Genomic DNA, 17,339 nt, shown 5'->3' on the forward strand with positions numbered 1-17,339 from the left:
AATAGGACGAAACGGCCGTCCTGTGCTTCCAGGTTCTCCATGGTGGTTTATCTTCAACCGACTGATGATCTCAACTCTATAAAATTACTAAAATCTCCACAAAACCCCCTTCTGATAATCATTTTTTGTTTAGAACCTGGCAATTCAGGATTCCATGTCTGATAGGCTTCGAAGAGAGTATTGCCTTGGAGTTCTCCGCTAAATGAAACGGTTGTTTATAATCATTTATAATTTAGGAAGATTTCTACAAAACTCCGTAATCTAAAATATGTATTTTAAATAAAATTTAATTTCCAACAACCTTAAACAACTTCATTTATTCTAAACCAAATCAAGTAATACTGGGGATTTATGGAGATTGTAGTGATTTTAACAGTTAAATTCATGAATCGATCTAAGCTGGACCACTCTAACTAGGACGAAACAGTCGTCCAGTGCTTTCAGAATATTTGACTACATAAAAATAACAATATGATAAAAGCAGTTTAAATGTTTTTAGTTCAGTTTTTTAAATCTTCTCGTCTATACTGATCACACTGATAGTTGAACTTATTACAACTTGTCATAACCATTAAATTAAAACTGATTCCATTTATTGATGATTAAATAAAGTCAATATATTAAGTATTTTGAATTCATTACAAATACGTTAAAATGTATAAACTAATAGTGTATGGAGTACTTGTTGAATCATTCATATAATGCAAGACAATTTAAATCAATATTACTAAACCTATATGACATACTATTTCATGTTGAATGTTATCCATAACAAGTATAAAATAAATAGATTTTTAATTAATTGATGTTTTCAAAGTTTATTTGTAATTCATATATTCTTAGGAAATAAATAGTAACTGTTTTTATGATTTAAAATTTGTAATATAATTTGTTACAACACAATTATATGAACAGAATAAATATAGTTGACATGGGGGTGAGATAGAACGATGGGATTACAAATCAGAAATTACGTAATATGTAGAATAATATGAATTAGGTCAGATATAATAGATAGGGGTGGATGCTGAATAAATTTCTCTAAAAGGTTAGCAAGTGTGATAATAATAATAATAATAATAATAATGACTAATGAAATGCTAAGACTGAAGCTACGAATATCAATCCAAAGGACTTTTAATGCAGGTAAACTACAACTAATGTTTTCCACACGTCCAATGATCACACCGATGTTGAAAGTTAAATTGCCTAGACTAGCCACTTCTTTCTGTATCTATCAATTCAACTGCTCCTGTGGGACAAGTTATATAGGCAGATGTTCTAGGAATTTGCATATTCGGGCTCGTAAGCACCTCCCAGTGTGGTTAAGCAAAGGTGTAGTCAAAACGGTTAACCGCTCCATTTAAGCCCATTTAGTTCAGACGGGACATAGAGACAACATGGAGCAATCTTTCACAATAATATATCGTGTTAACAGCAGTCTACCTAATTCCGTCAGACTGAGAATCCTGCAGACGGCTGAGGCAATTGCTATTTGGATAAAAAAGCCAGAGCTTTGCATCCAAAAGAATTATGTCCAGCCGCTCCTTTTACCCTGGCCAACTTCAGGGTCAACTTGTTAATAATCAATTTTATGATATGGTGACATTAATTTGAATAATGTTCATTTTTATATCATAAACTTATTTTATCTATACATCTTACCAGTCATTATTATTATTACTATTATTATTATCATCACACTTGCTAACCTTTTAGAGGAATTTATTCAGCATCCACCCCTATTTACTATGTCTGACCTAATTCACATTACTCTACATATTACGTGATTTCTGATGTGTAATCCCATTATCCTCTCTCAACGCATGTCAACTATATTTATTCTGATCATTTATCTTACGATTTTATTTCACTAATAAACTGATTCAAGTTAATACTTCATATTAGTCATCTCCAACATTAACGATTCGATTTTATTTTATATCACAAACAACACTCCTTGATTTACATGTTACAGTTTCTTAAATGATGTACTCTGCCTTAAACTTGGCCAATTTCTTTTTATGGATTATTAATTTGGATTTATAATTGTATAACCTGATGAGAAATTATTGAAAAGAATATTCTTCGTTCATATAATTGTGTTTTAATATGATGAGAATTTTTCAGCGAATATGATTTGTATTTATATTGAAAAGAATAAATGATCAAACTAAATCGGTTTTAATGTTCAGCTAAGCAATTAAATACTATTCAGCTAAAATAAGCACTCAGTGAATAATTCGATTTTATCTAGTACTCTATAAACTTCTTAGTGTTTACTTGTATTCTATATGGTAATTGCTTAGAATCAATATGTCAATAATTAGTGAAATGAAGTTTACTTCTATTTTCCCATGCTCAACTTTGTAAGTCTCACTAAAATAATGTTAACTGGAAATTTCAACTATCGGGAAATTTAATTTTTAATTTACTTACAAATATGGTAAGACATACATATTTGTGGTAAGCTGTGTCAGCGTAAAAAAAATATGTGATTATATATATACCTTGAAATGATCAAAAGATCCATTTTCTAATCAGAGATAAAAACAGACTGTTTACTTAATGATCAACTATTTCCTCATCCATTTTATATACTCATCACTAGTTAGATAATAATTAATTATGTTTTTTCATGTTACATTCATATGGCAAAGTGATATATGTAGTTTAATAATCGTGGTAAAATAGATGTAAAATTGTCAGATATTCATCTTCGTAAATTTAAATTTGTTTAATTCATGTAATGGAGTGCTAGTTATGGTTTAGCAAGATGCCCCTAAATGTTATTGATCTATTTGCATTTATCCAGTTTCATAATCACTCTTGCCATAAGTACTTGTATAACCAAAATGTTTGAATTCAGGTCTGATTTAGTTATATTCTGATGCCATATAGGCTCTCTAGATAAATGTTGCCATAGTATTTGTATTTTTTATATATGTTAAATTGTACTCTATCTACACAGGGTTTAAACTAAATTAACTGTTCTTAGATATAAAGTGCCTTAGAATGAGTTTCAATGTTATTTATCAGTAAAGCACAGGTACAACAGCATACCAAATGATAAAATAATGACTTAAAAAGAGTTCAAATAACAAAAAGTAACACATTATTTATCAGTTGTCAAGTTTAGTTAGTTAATAAGACAGCAAACAAACGTGGTAGATAATTTACGACGGCTCTTCCTTCGACTTGATAAACACTGAGAACAGGATATACTGGATATGTCAAATGCTTAGATTGTATACTGTTGTTTTCAACAATGATACAAATACTACTTACATTGCCATTTCGATCCGCTTGATTATTATTATTACCATCATTTCCAATAGGTCGACTATCAGCATACTGATTCTTTGTCTTAAATTCATTATTGATATTATGAACATTTATATCCGTCGTACCAAATCGTCCCTTTAATTCATCAGCTAACATTTCTGTAGTTGCTTTCTCGTGCTAAAAAAATGAGGTAGTAAAAAGTTGGATACAAAGAAATCATGATATATTTAGACAGATTCTGTAAGCAGTCTTAAAACCGACTTGTAGTTTAGTTAAGTGTTTATTCTTGATTTAATGTTTGAAGACGGAACTCCTAATCTCTTCCACTCATCTTTCTCGTATCCTCATTGAAAGTAAGAGCTTAGTATATCTTGTCCCACAGGAATAGAAAGTTGTTTTAAAAAATGTTAATTTTAGAATATAATAAACAAATTAACAAGTTGCCAAGCATAAGTATATGTCGGTCTTATTCTGGGTGTGACTATAAAAAACTTATTAGATGATTTAAATATGAACATTTAAACTGATGCCTAACACTTTCGTGTACCAGATTTAGATGATAATTAACCATGAGCAATATAGTTATGTACTTATTTTTCTATTTAAGAATTATTACAGATGAGGTTCGATTAGAATTTGAACTGTTGTGTCATAGTACATTCAGTTTACCAAATAAAGTCTTCTCTGATAAATAATAGGTGTACTTTTTAAATGTGCTTACTAACGTGACAGTTTTACTCTATTTTATGATATTTGAAAATTATTCAGATAATCAAGATTGGATTTCGAATTGTTAACTGTCAGCAGTCTAGCTGTTTCATGCAGATTGTGAGACCTGTATTTTTCTGTATGGCCATGGGTAAGCAGGTTTTATACGATGTTTTGGAAAATGCATTTATTAAAACAAATAAATAATTTGAGAACATTTTCTCATTAACATTTAAATCCCTCATAAGTATTAATACCATGTTTTATATTTCTTTTTAGGCTATTTTTCCATTTTATGTAAAGAGTACATATTTATGTATCAGGCTTTTGGCTATTACTATTATTATTATTATTATTATTACTGTTAGCTTTATTCAATATTATATTTTTGTTTCAATATAGAATTCTCAGCGCGAAGTATTTCAACAAGTTTTCGTTTCTTATTTATCGATTGATCCTGACGATAAATATTGAGTGATCACCAATTAGATCTTAGCAGTTCAGGAATCGAAATCTGAACAATGAACATTCTTTTCGATGTATATTGCCAGCAACCACAATGTCTCTGATTGTGCTTTTTCCCGACTTCTACTCATTGGGATATTACAAATACATTATTTATTTATACAGCAAAAGATCATGGACTTTTCACAAACGCACCTGAATAGGCTGTGCAATTAATTGACATAATGATCTGTTAAAACACAAAAAATAGGTACCTTGTTGAAATATCTAGATGGCAGAAACAGGTAGCCCAGATATTCAAGTGGAGTCAACGACAGTTTCTACTATCTCAAACTGAATTAAGTAAAGTGGAATTCTAACATGTTGTCAACTTTTTGAAAATCAAGTTCTTTTAAATATTGTGTTACTTTTCCATGTGTATTTCTTTCACATTGTATACTTTTAGAATTTAAATACATATCGTTTACATAATTTTTCTATACTTACTTGAATTAATTTTATCTCATTGTTGATAGCATCCAATTGATTTTTTAACATGTACGCTAAAGATTGTGGATCTGTAGTTGAGTCAGTCGCACTTTCTTGAATATTATGCTGAGATGTAGCGTTTGGTAGTTGTTTCATTTTCATAAAATTGAATACATCATTTAGGGACAATTGATTAACAGTATCATGATTTAACTGTAAAGATGGATCATTGAAATTCATTAGATTTTGTCGAGTTAACATTTCCTGCAATTCATTTGACTGGTAAAGTGTAACCATATTATTATTGTTATTATTATCATTATTAGTATTAGGAAGTGATTGAATATTGTTTAATTCACCATCAAGATTCATTTCTATTGGTTGATCCTTATGGATTGAGATGTAAGAAAAAAAACAATTTTAAAGATCAATAATCAATTGATCGTTTGTATGTATAATCTGTAAATCCCAAGAAATATGTATTATTGTTCTCTGATAACACGAAAATCAATCCACTAATGTTAGGTGAACAAAAGAATTCATCTGTAAAAATGGACATTATTTTCATAGTTTTATGTATTTTCCAACAAGATGACCTGTCACTACAAAATGATGTATATTTCTTGGTGATACGAACGTCTACGGTTGCTTAAACCTAAAGTATACTTATTATTTCCTTAGTTGAGTAGTTTTTGAATATAATTTTGATTCCACTTTAGTTTTCTTTTGGTAGACTATATTCCTTGAATAACCATTGAAAACTAGGAGAAATTAAATATCTGTTTAACATAGCTATGTAGGACTTTCACCAGTGCACATGGAAAACACCGCATAAGAAATACTAAAACATCTTACAGTCTTGTTTCGAACTTATTTTCTTTAAATCAATGAGTCGGAATCTATCAGTTCACATATCCAACCTCAGTCAGTTTGTGACTGTCAATGACATCTAATTCTGGAAAACTAAAAACACCAACACTTTTTCGGTTTCTAATATTTTTATGCTATTAGCAAATGTCGTGTTTTTATCGTCAAAAAGACCGTTAAATATGCAGGAAGCATGTTTGTGGGAACTACGATTTATCTTCCTTTTTGAATTTAGATTCGTTTTGACATCTCAATAAACAACTTACTTTTTATGATGACATGTTGTATAATTGCAAGTCTATAACTAAACGTTATTTTCATTTTGTATTGTTTGTTTGAATCATCCCATTGATGTTTATAACTGCAATTGATCAGTCTCTTATTGACATATGTGCATCCTCTACGGATCGCTTCGATATTGTCTTAAATCATAATACAAAATAAATTAAAACTCCACCACATTGCACAAGCCAGTGGCTATCAGGACTCAGTAGCTAAGTGGATAACGTGATGGTGTTTGATACGAACGGTACTGGGTTCGAGTGCCGAAGTGAACATTAACTCGAGTGAAATTACATCCAGTTGGTGGGTCCAAAAATTGAGAAACGCGCCTCCTGGTTCCCACTTCTAGCCGCCATCCATCTTTGCTCATAAACATTATTTATTTTAATTATCACTTGTGTTTATTACTATTTGGTGCGTTCTGGAAGAATCTATTTGAATTATTTTGCAGGATAGGTTATACACATACGCTTCCATATTAATTGAAGGCTTCACGAAGATGCTTTTAGATGTATTTGAAGACTTGACTAGGATTATTTTACTTATGTAAAGAAATTAGATTATATGTACCAATGCTATATTTTAAAAATCTTATACTGTATCTGTATAACTCAGAGCTCTAAATCGATTGAAAAAAACATTTTCGCTTAAGACTGTGAAGACACAAGTGCATGATTACTGTCACAAATTAGCTCCAATTGGTTTGCTATCAGAAAAACACTACAGGAGGCTTTGTTGGAGTAGGAATATGAGTGCGAATCACACAAACCTACAGTTTGATCTAAGTTTGACAAATATCGTTGGTTTGTATTAGCAGAAACATCAACAAGACATTTTCTTTTCAGAAAATGCCCTTTTTGAATTGATTATAAAAGTCTTTAACTCCTTCTCTATAAGGTAGATTTATTAAATTGACATAAAACGCAAGAATATTTCTTACAATCCAAATATTTACCCAGGACATTTTAGTCCATCAGACGTCTTGTAAAAAATCTACATTTTTCCAAAAGTAAAAACTGCAAAATATCCTCTACCAGCCTGTAAATTGTAATTAGTCTTTTCTAGGGTAATCAATTAAATCATAGGGTGTTTAGGAATTATTACGTTACTCAAGCTGATTAGTTTTACAAAATTTGTCAATTCATTTTATATGGTCATTCTCTTTCACATGCTTGTATACATTTCAAATATGTTCTCTCTAATTTGTATCATTTAGGCTAGATAAAGTCTGTTTTAATTCAAAAGGAGTCATGGTTATGCTTGAGTCAATAAATTTATCTTGCTGATAACTGACTACATGTATAAATAATAAGTGTATACACTAATTTCCGATCATTATAGATATATATTGTAAAGCCTATATCATTATTTTACCTATATATTAAAATAACTTGGACAGCTAAACACCTACCGAATTATTATTAGCTTGTGAATGGATCCAGGTATTAGTGATCAATCTTGAAATGAAATCTATTGGACTACTTTGCTCAGTTTCATATTTTTCCACTACACTTGAAGGACATACTATAATAAAAATAAAGAATAAATATTGAAATTAAATTATATAGAAATGAAATTATAGGACAACTTATAAGCGAACAATATCATTGGTAACTAGATTATCAAGCGTTAGTTTAATACATACAATAAAGTCGATAACAACAAGGAAGTAAGGTACACAACTAATCATAATAAACGAAAACTATACATAATAAATGAATTAAAAAGTACAAATTGATAGCAAGATGATAGGTGTAATTCTCTTGATAAGTTGAATAAAAATAGCGTGATTTAATATTGGAAAATAAGTGGGTCAAAACTTGAGAAAATAAGTTCAATAAATACTACATTGAAACAGAAAGTAAAATATCGTTGACAATGAAGGTCATCAATCAAGATCAACATGAACTCAATTGCAGTAGGTAGTTAATTTTTCCTTATTTATTCAAAACTGGTTAAAGGAGTTAAGAGATAATAAAACATTGTATGCTTGAATTCTGTGTATTCTGTTTATTTCAGTAAATCATATACTTATAATAGATTTGTCTACACACACGCTTCTATATTTCCGAATTAGCTAAGACTTCGACTCAACCTATTTCGATAATGCAAAGAGAAGACGAAGTTTATCAGAATTATGTGATATGTTCGCGCCATACATTTCAAACAATCTGATCACACATATACTTGTTAAGACATTCTGATAAACTTCGTCTTCTCATTGCATTATCAAAACTTATCAAAGGGACTAGTTGTTTTAAATTTCTGAAAAGAAGTCAACATTTTCCGTAGGCAGACATACGAATTGCTATTCTGCATCATGGCGCTCTTTCGATATCCATTTTATATATCATATTTGTATAAATGAGGATTTCATTTCAATTAGTTTTTCATCATGGCTCGACACCATATATATATATATATATATATATATATATATATATATATTCTGAGCCATGTCACACAGTCTCCAACCATTGGTTACAACAGGCACGCGGACCCCAACCATGAAGTCTCCATCTACCAACATGGCTCAAACTAGAGGTTAGTGACTTCAAGCACTGATGTCAAGCTTTGGTTTGACTGCCCCTAACTCTCTTCCAACCATCCCTGATATTAGTCAGCATTGCTCGTCGTGGTAATCAGTGTTTAGGCATACGTAACACGTGGCCCAACCATCTCAGTCGGTGAAGATTCATGACCTCATCAACTGCTACATATGTCAATAAGAGACTGATCAATCGCAGTCATAAACGTCAATAGGAAGATTCAAGTGGACAATGCCAAGTGAATTATTTTGCTAACGTTTCCTAACCAAGCAGCACGAATTATGATTGAACTTAAGCTTAGAAGTGTGATTCAGCTTATGATTGTTTATTTTTTTTACTGAAACTGCTGATATTATTCTTAAACAACCACATCAGTTGTTGAATGCATGTTGTGGAAATACTTTTCGGAATGTATATTTAACTCAGTCAATTAAAGTAAACTTCACATATATATCATTGATATTATTTTAGAAAATACATCTTTACACTATATTTTACCTGAATTTTGTAAAGAAATGTCTGTATTATGCTGTTGTTGCAGTCGTTCCATGTTAACTTTCTCAGCTGATGCTTTAGCTAATGCCATAATAGTAGCCTGAGCTGCAGAAGTTGATGTATGTGCAATTGCAAGTTGAGCTTGTGAATAACGAAAAGCTGCTGCTAATTCAGACAATTTCTGTCTTAATAACATTGATTCTGTTATATTTGCTTCCCGTTCTCTTATTGCTGTTTCTAATGCTCTCTTTATTTGTTCAACTTGATTACTTAAATTTTGTTTTTGTTCTAAAGCTGACATTCTTTCTTGTAAATGATTTTGTAAACGTTCATTAGATTCTTGCAATAATTTATCAACCTTTAAATATAAATAAGATAGATATGCAATTCTAACTACTAACTTTTATATCAATTAATAATTAGAATAATGTCAAGAACTAGGTTTCCTATTAGTTTTTTCTATACCGTTTTCTTTACCACTGCTAGAGAGTCTCACACTAGGATGAAACGACCGTTCAGTGCTTCCAGGTTTCTTAATGGTGGTTTGGCTATGATCGATTCATGAATTCAACTGTTACTCCCTACATTTGATAAAATTGTATTTTTAGGCACTAATGTAAAATGATTTGAAGAAAAGAATTGCAAATAATTACACTCATTGTATACATTAGAGATTAACGATTTCAAATATCCCGAGTTCCTTAGAAAATAAGACAATTCGTCAAAAACATATCAAGAAAATATGTATTCCAGCGTTTGTCTCAGTGAAAAGGTGGGAATCTTTTTAGTCTGGATTTTAATATTCAATGAAAAGTTAAATGCTATTAACCCAATCAATGTCCTATCGTGTAAAAGTGAATTATAATGTACCAAAAATTGAAATTTTTTAATCTATGTGGATTTATCCCCTAAATCTGATAGTTCATCAAACGCTTTTCCCTAAGATGCGTTAACGTAGCTCATATGTTCAATCACCACCTGGATCAAACCATGAGATCATTACATTTTTGGAGTTCAGGAAGCAGGCTTCTTCTTATAACCAAATCTCAATGTTGATGCCTAAACAGGAACTCTAGGTCATTAATTATTACTTTGAGTTGTCATTTTTTATGGATTCAGCTTCGATTCCTTAGATTGAATAGCCTCATTCCTATGGTTCAATTATAAACGTCCATTCTAGGAAAGACGACAATGTTGGAAGAATAGCCTTTAAGCATTTTATTAAAATTAATTCAGAAATCAGCTAATCAGTTCTAAAAGATGATGCTCTGTTAACTATTTAAAATAATAAAAACTGAACCAAAAGTTTGGAAGGAGACCAATAATTACTTTGTAGTATACTGAAACATCTTAAAAACCATCCTCAAAAAAAAAAACGACAGCTGTTAATATCCATTTAATGCTTATAAGATTGTAAATCATAGGATTAAAAAATGTGTTGAATATTCCCCTTTAATTTATGTATTAAATATAATCCAACATATCAAAACTACTGAAATACACTAAACAGAATAAACAGATAAATTATTTCTGCAAAATAATCATACGAGTACTTATCTACATAGAACTAATGATAAGATACCAATGATTTCAACACAAATTAACACTAAATGGTAACCAATGTTATTTCGTTTAATTCACAGTTTTCTATAAAAAACCTAGTCCGAATGATCTATATATTTAGATTTTGTATTAAATTACATTTGTAAATAAATCCATTACAACTTCATATTGTGCTATATTAACTGTCCTGCAAATTAAACATTCACTGCTTTGTCACATTTCGTCATATAACATCGTTGATAAGAGTATATTTTTAGGAATGCATAACTAATAATAACCTTATAAATATTACTACTTTACATTTAACCAGATTGGATTAATTAGTTAAAATATACATATTTTACTAAGTTAAATTTAATCGAAAATTGAAGAAGATGAAACACAATATTCTATCACAAAGTTAAATAGTTCAGTAGAAATTTACATGTATTTTGAGTAATCACAATGGTTAACTTACTGTTCCCGATAAACGAGTTATGTGTTCTTCATTGATAATTTCTCTTTCTTTTGCACGCGTTAATTCTTGTCTAACTTCTTCTATTTCATCTGTTAATTCTTTCACATGATCTTCATAAGAATTCCATTCTTGTTGAATGATACGTCGAGAATAATGATTTCTTTTTAATGCTGATCTAATAGATTTAATTTTTCGGATACGTTTATTCTCAAGGTCAGTGATTGAATCATTCTCTTGTTCCAATTCCCCTTCGGATATTTGTTTATTTAATAATTCAGGATTACTTTCATCAGAGCAAGCATTTTCTTCATTGTATTCGGTTCCAGCATTAATATCATCCTCATCCTCATCTTCATCATCATCAATGTCAACTTCATCATTAATGTATTTAGTTTTTAAAGATTTAGTCAAGAAATGATTTGATAATGATCTACTCTGCAACAGATCGTCTTCCACTGTATCTAATTTAATTTGTAGTGTCCGAACTTTTTCTTCTTGCTGGATAGAAAAAAAATTAGTAGAAATGAAATGAACGATCAGTTCGTGATTATATAACACTGTCACAACCTAAGTCAAATATCGGAATTTCGTAACATGAATTTCAGTCTAGCATTTACATGTAACTACAGCATTTGAATCGAAAAAAAGAAAAAAAACATTGTCAAATAAAAACAAAATTCCATTAAAGTCATAAACCGATCAGTGTAAGAACACCAATCGCATCAACGCCAGACAGAAAAATAAAATTGACAAAATCGAGATTTTATATGTGTCAATCTTTAGATGTTGTGGTAACTATTCATTAGAAAGAATAAAATATTCAATCCAACTTCAGGAAGAACAAATTTAATCCACTAAAGGTCCTAAACATATGTGGAACAACTGATATTTATGCGATTCACGAATGAGACAAAGTAATGGCTATTTTTACAAAATAATTATTATTTTAATAGTTAAGATTTTAAGGCGTATCTTTACTTCGAATCCAAGTTTTAAAAAAGCAACTTCAATAAATGAAATAAATCCTTATTATTAGTAAATACATTTTTGTGATATGCCTTCATTAATTACGCCCGTTACCCCTTGTGGGGAAACATAGGCCGCTTATCAGCATCCTCCATCGTACTCTGTCCTGGGCAATCCTTTCCAGATGTTTCCATTTGCTATCCGTCCTTTCGATGTCTGATTTAATAGCTTTTTACTCAATACTTAATTTATTTTAAACTATCAAGTCCAAACTTGACATTGATACCTACAAATTCTTATTAGTTTATAGATGCCTATCTTAGCGACAGAAGGCTTGTTATTATTACATTTCTTATCAGGTAAATCAGATTCGGTATTCACTACATGATTTCATGTTTATGCTCACCGTTTATTTGTATATTTAATCATCTGTCATTGGGTTAGCCAACAATTAGTTAAACTGAGAAAGTTCATATCCAAATTTTCTGTACTACTCCGTGGTATTTTATTGGTATGCGTTACAATAGGGTAACAGAATAAATCAACAGCCCATTTCCGGAATATTTTATTAATTCTGATCACAATGTCTCACCAAAATTATCTTTTGAAATAATCTGATGTAGTCAAACGATCAGTTTAAAAACAAAAATTACGAACCCTGCAATTCACCGGTCCAAACCTGAACTGTTCATCGTAAAGCAGTTTATGCAATCTTTCATTCATGACAGCCCTAGCACCCCATTTAGTTTCTTTATTCTCAGTAGTCATTCATATAACTTTATTTTGAGAAAAATTTAGGACAATAAAAGGAAATCTAAAAAATAACGTGTTTGATTGATGGTATTCACCAGATCATCAAAAAGAAATGGGGATGATACCCTTAATGAGTAAGTAAAGTAAGGAATGCTTCTTAAGAAGTGAAATTATTTACTTTAATAAATATTTCAAACAGTTCAGATCAAAGTAATGCAAATTAAACGGATAATTATATTTTATAGCAAGAAGAGCAACCATTAATCAAACAATATGAAGTAAAGATTGCATCAATGATTAGATTGGGCTTTCTAATTGATCGTACTAAAATTTATTAAAATTCATATTTATGCCACCCGAAATATTTGTCAACCTTTTAATCTGTTTATTTGAATAAATCATAACAAAAAAGGGAGTTGTAATTTTTTAACGAATGTACGTATTTGACTATCCCTATTCTACCCATCCACATACTGTTCCAGCTTATTAACCTGAGATTCATAGTGCACAATGGCTTAATACATACTAGAGGTTTAAACTTTTCATTCAAATTTCCAGTTGATTCAAAATGTTATCAACGAAAGTTATTTGTGTAACGAAAGATATCTTAAATGTATGAACACTGGATTTGAATAAAAAATCATGAAATTTTATCTCTATCCAACTGACTAAGCAATAGTTAACTGATTGTTCATTACACAGATACTGCATATGATTTAAACTAGTCTATTAATCGTATTTTGATATGCATGTCAGAAACAAGCAAATTATGTTTTAAATTTTATAAGCAAAGATGGATAGTGGCTAGCAGTGGAATCCAGGACGCGCGATTTGCACCGTTCTGGGACTCGTCAGTCGGATTTACCTGCATCCCGGAGCTGATGTTCACTCTGGGACTCGAACTCAGTACCGTTCACTTCAAACACCATCACGTTATCCACTTAGCTACTGAGTCCTGATATCCACTTGCTTGTACAATGGGACGAAGCTTAAATTCACTTGGTGTTGTTTACTTGTATCCTTCCATTATTTGTGGCGAACGGCATTGGGTTCGAGTCCCGGAGTGAACATCGATTCTGAGATGCAGGTACATCCAGTTGACAGGTCCCAAATAGGACGAAACGCGCGTTCTGGATTCCACTGCCAGCCGCTATCCATCTTTGCTTACCATGATTATATCAATTTTCTAGATACTCATAAATTCACTATAGATTAGTTAGTTTGATAATCAGTCAATCTTATTGGGTATAATCAATCAACTCTGTGTTAATGAGGATAACTGTCCTTCAATAAGCACTCTTGAGTCTATTTTTCATATTATTATCTCATCTATATTTTTTCACATTTAAGACATCCTAGTTCATCTGCTGTTTGAACGAAGCGTATGATTTGTAGTCATCTACAGCTAAATACATAAATTTGTTGATTTATTTATTAGTAAATAAACTTTCATGTTATACGTTACATATATTAAATGCGGATTCATCTGTTCTATAAAGGAAGTCCTCAGTAAAGAAATCGGATAGTTTTAAAAGATGAAAGCCATTTCCAAAAAAAAGAATGTAAATAACTTTGAAATTTTACCTGTTTAAGTTGCGTTGATTTGAAAGCTAACTCAGCTCGTAATTTATCAGTCATATCTTGGGCTGTATTTAATTCACGCTGAGCAACTAAATATCTTTGTTCTAAACTTGTAGCTAGTGATTCTTGATCAGTTCTTCTCTGCTCAGATTCACGTAGTTCACGAGTAAGCCTTTCAATCTAAAGAAAATTAGTTAAAAGTAACCATATGTAACCTAAATAGTAACTATCTGTCTAAAAATCAACTTTCGAACCTAGAACAGAATAATAATATTTCGTGTATTTTGAATCCAGCAAAACTAAGGTTTTTCAAGTAATAACTGAATGAACTTTAGACGTTTCAGAGGACGAACAGGTAAATGGTTGCAGTGTTAATATGATTATCTGCAGTTTAGTTTCAACTGTAAAATAAACACTCAAATCTGTCTTAGTTTAGAGATAGCTGATTATTTGTTTATTGTGTAATGAGTAAAAACACTAATAAGGCGAACAGTTATATCTTTTACGTACATTTTTAAAATTGAGAACTAATAACTTCTAAATCTTGTTTATTATTCCGAACATGCTGTTTTGTCAAACTATCTACAAAAATATGTTGCAGTTTGTAATGGTGTTAATGTTATAAGAAAAATTTTAGTTCGGTTTTGAGAAACATATCATAAAGTTAATATCAGTCTTTTCACGGACTCCAAAATGATTTACGAAACAATGCTAACTGTTGACTTTCATAAAAAGTATATTTTTTGTCCTAGAACAAGAATAAATTTAAATTAGACTTTTTAGATGGTTAAAGGAGCAAAATAACCGGATATTACGTAAAGACGCTGAGTCAATACCACTAAGATTAATTTTTGAGCCCCAGTAATGTCTGTAATATATGGTGGACTAAATAAGCTCTTAGTGATCAGATTTTATTTATTTTAGTCAAACAATCGTCCATAGTCAAAGCATGAGAATTTTGTGACCTTGTATCTGACTCCAGTTAGGTCCTATGATGATTGTTGTCGAAATATATACATGCCGCAAACCCTCGTATATTTTCATCGACTCGCGTTAGTGAATAACGGAATTAAACAAGTCAAATACAGAAATGGATTTCAAATACGTATATATTATACAATCGTTGATCGAAACAGACAATCAGGGAAGCAATGAGCAGGAAGCAAAGTGAAATGAAACGATGCACAGTGGAGAAGGTGGGTAAACCAACTCAAAGTAATCAATCGTTAATCGAAATTTATAGTCAAACAAAAATAAATCACATACACATGATGAATAGTGTAAGTAATTAACACACATACGATCATATAAAAAACAGCCAGGGTTAATATGTGAATAAGTGATAGGATAAAAATCTGGATTGAGAAGAATGAATAGATTGGTCCGTCCAGCTTCTAGAATGATCTATGTGGTGTCGAAGTAGTACCAGCCCCTACAAGAATTACACCAATATAGTAGACAATAAGATGCAATCTCACACTTCCTTACGAGTCATTTGTATAGAGTGAAGTATAATGAGTCCTCTAAGCAGTATGTCTTCATCCTTATTCATTCTCTTCAATCAAGTTATTATTTATCTCGCGAACCCTGCTATGTACTATTAGATTGAAGTGAAGCTGACTACAAGAACACAGTTAACGAAACTTGATTGACAAATTCATGAGCTACCTAGGTCCTCCAAATCAATTTCATCATATAAAAGAAAGTTATATTTATTTGATAAACGTCATAGATGTTAGAGAAAAAAAACCACTTAGTGAGACACTTTCAAAAGTGCATTGAGATTAGAACCTTTGAAAAACTGATGAACATATCTTGTAAGTTTTGGCAAAAAATGTGTCGTTTCTATAGTTATTGTTCAAATAACATCTTTCTTATAACTCCTAAAGGTGGATTGATTAATAAAACGAAGTGATAATCCAAAGATGATAGTCCAGAGATTTTGAGTTCTGAAACGAAACCATTACAAAACTATAATCCAATAATCACATAGTCTACACCAAGTAAGCTGAAAGTAGTAAGTACCGAAATTAACAGATTTTAATTGCAGTCTTGAATTAAACTCAGATAAAGTTGAAAACAAAAATTATTTCTTGAATCTCTGAATTGCAAGCAAACTATGTATGGAAACACATAAACGGCTATTGGAGAAGCTAATTTATTTTCATCAAATGAACAGTGGATAACAGTATAATCCAATTTAAAACTTGTTAGCTGAATTTACTTGTTGATTTTTACACCAAGACTCAAACTTAATATCCATAAATAAACACGTCAAAATGTTATACATTGAGCTATGGAATCTACATGGTCACTAGTTAGTGCGATGAGTGTAAGTATCATTTTTTAGGGTTTTCATAATTTCCTGTCGTCGATGTCAAGGATTTCAAAATACATCAAAGCTTGCATATGTACTACCTTAAGCCATATTTTTATGATATTGAATAAACAGACTAATTTATTTAAAGAGTTTATACTTTTAGTATGAAAGTTGAATGACATTTGAGTAATTTACTTGGTCATTAGCACGATTTAATTCACTTTGTGCTAAACTCAATGAATTCGAGCTTTCTCTTGATCGACTTGTGAGTTCAATCACTTGCCTTCGAGCAGCGAGTAATTCAGATGCCTATAAAATAAGACAAATATAAAGAATCATTTGAATAACTTTTTTAAATAATACTACAAATATATTTTTCAGCCTATTATATTATACAATAAGTTCTTTTTTGAAGTTAACTTAGAAATGAGAAATACGCTATGTATATAACTCAATACAAAGATCATTCATGTATTCAGTCATAAACAAATTGAAACCTAGCAAACGTTGTGTATTGCACGAGGCTCTCATACTAGTGCTAGTGAATATTTAATATAAATGATGAATGGATCAATTGAAA

General features: G+C 30.6%; 1 protein-coding gene across 1 annotated transcript in view; it reads right to left on the reverse strand.

Moving 5' to 3' along the window:
* Smp_136330 (lip-related protein (liprin) alpha) overlaps positions 1-17,339 on the reverse strand; it is a gene marked incomplete at both ends in the record, with an annotated part of 60,564 nt that overhangs the window by 28,239 nt on the left and 14,986 nt on the right. Inside the window, 7 exons of the mRNA XM_018799315.1 lie at positions 3,289-3,462; positions 4,945-5,205; positions 7,487-7,599; positions 9,123-9,477; positions 11,140-11,637; positions 14,443-14,619; positions 16,955-17,068. Of these exons, the coding sequence (XP_018651116.1) occupies positions 3,289-3,462; positions 4,945-5,205; positions 7,487-7,599; positions 9,123-9,477; positions 11,140-11,637; positions 14,443-14,619; positions 16,955-17,068 (1,692 nt within the window). The remainder of the gene's footprint in view (positions 1-3,288; positions 3,463-4,944; positions 5,206-7,486; positions 7,600-9,122; positions 9,478-11,139; positions 11,638-14,442; positions 14,620-16,954; positions 17,069-17,339) is intronic.

Source organism: Schistosoma mansoni, chromosome 3, assembly GCF_000237925.1.
Source record: "Schistosoma mansoni strain Puerto Rico chromosome 3, complete genome".
Taxonomy (NCBI): domain Eukaryota; kingdom Metazoa; phylum Platyhelminthes; class Trematoda; order Strigeidida; family Schistosomatidae; genus Schistosoma; species Schistosoma mansoni.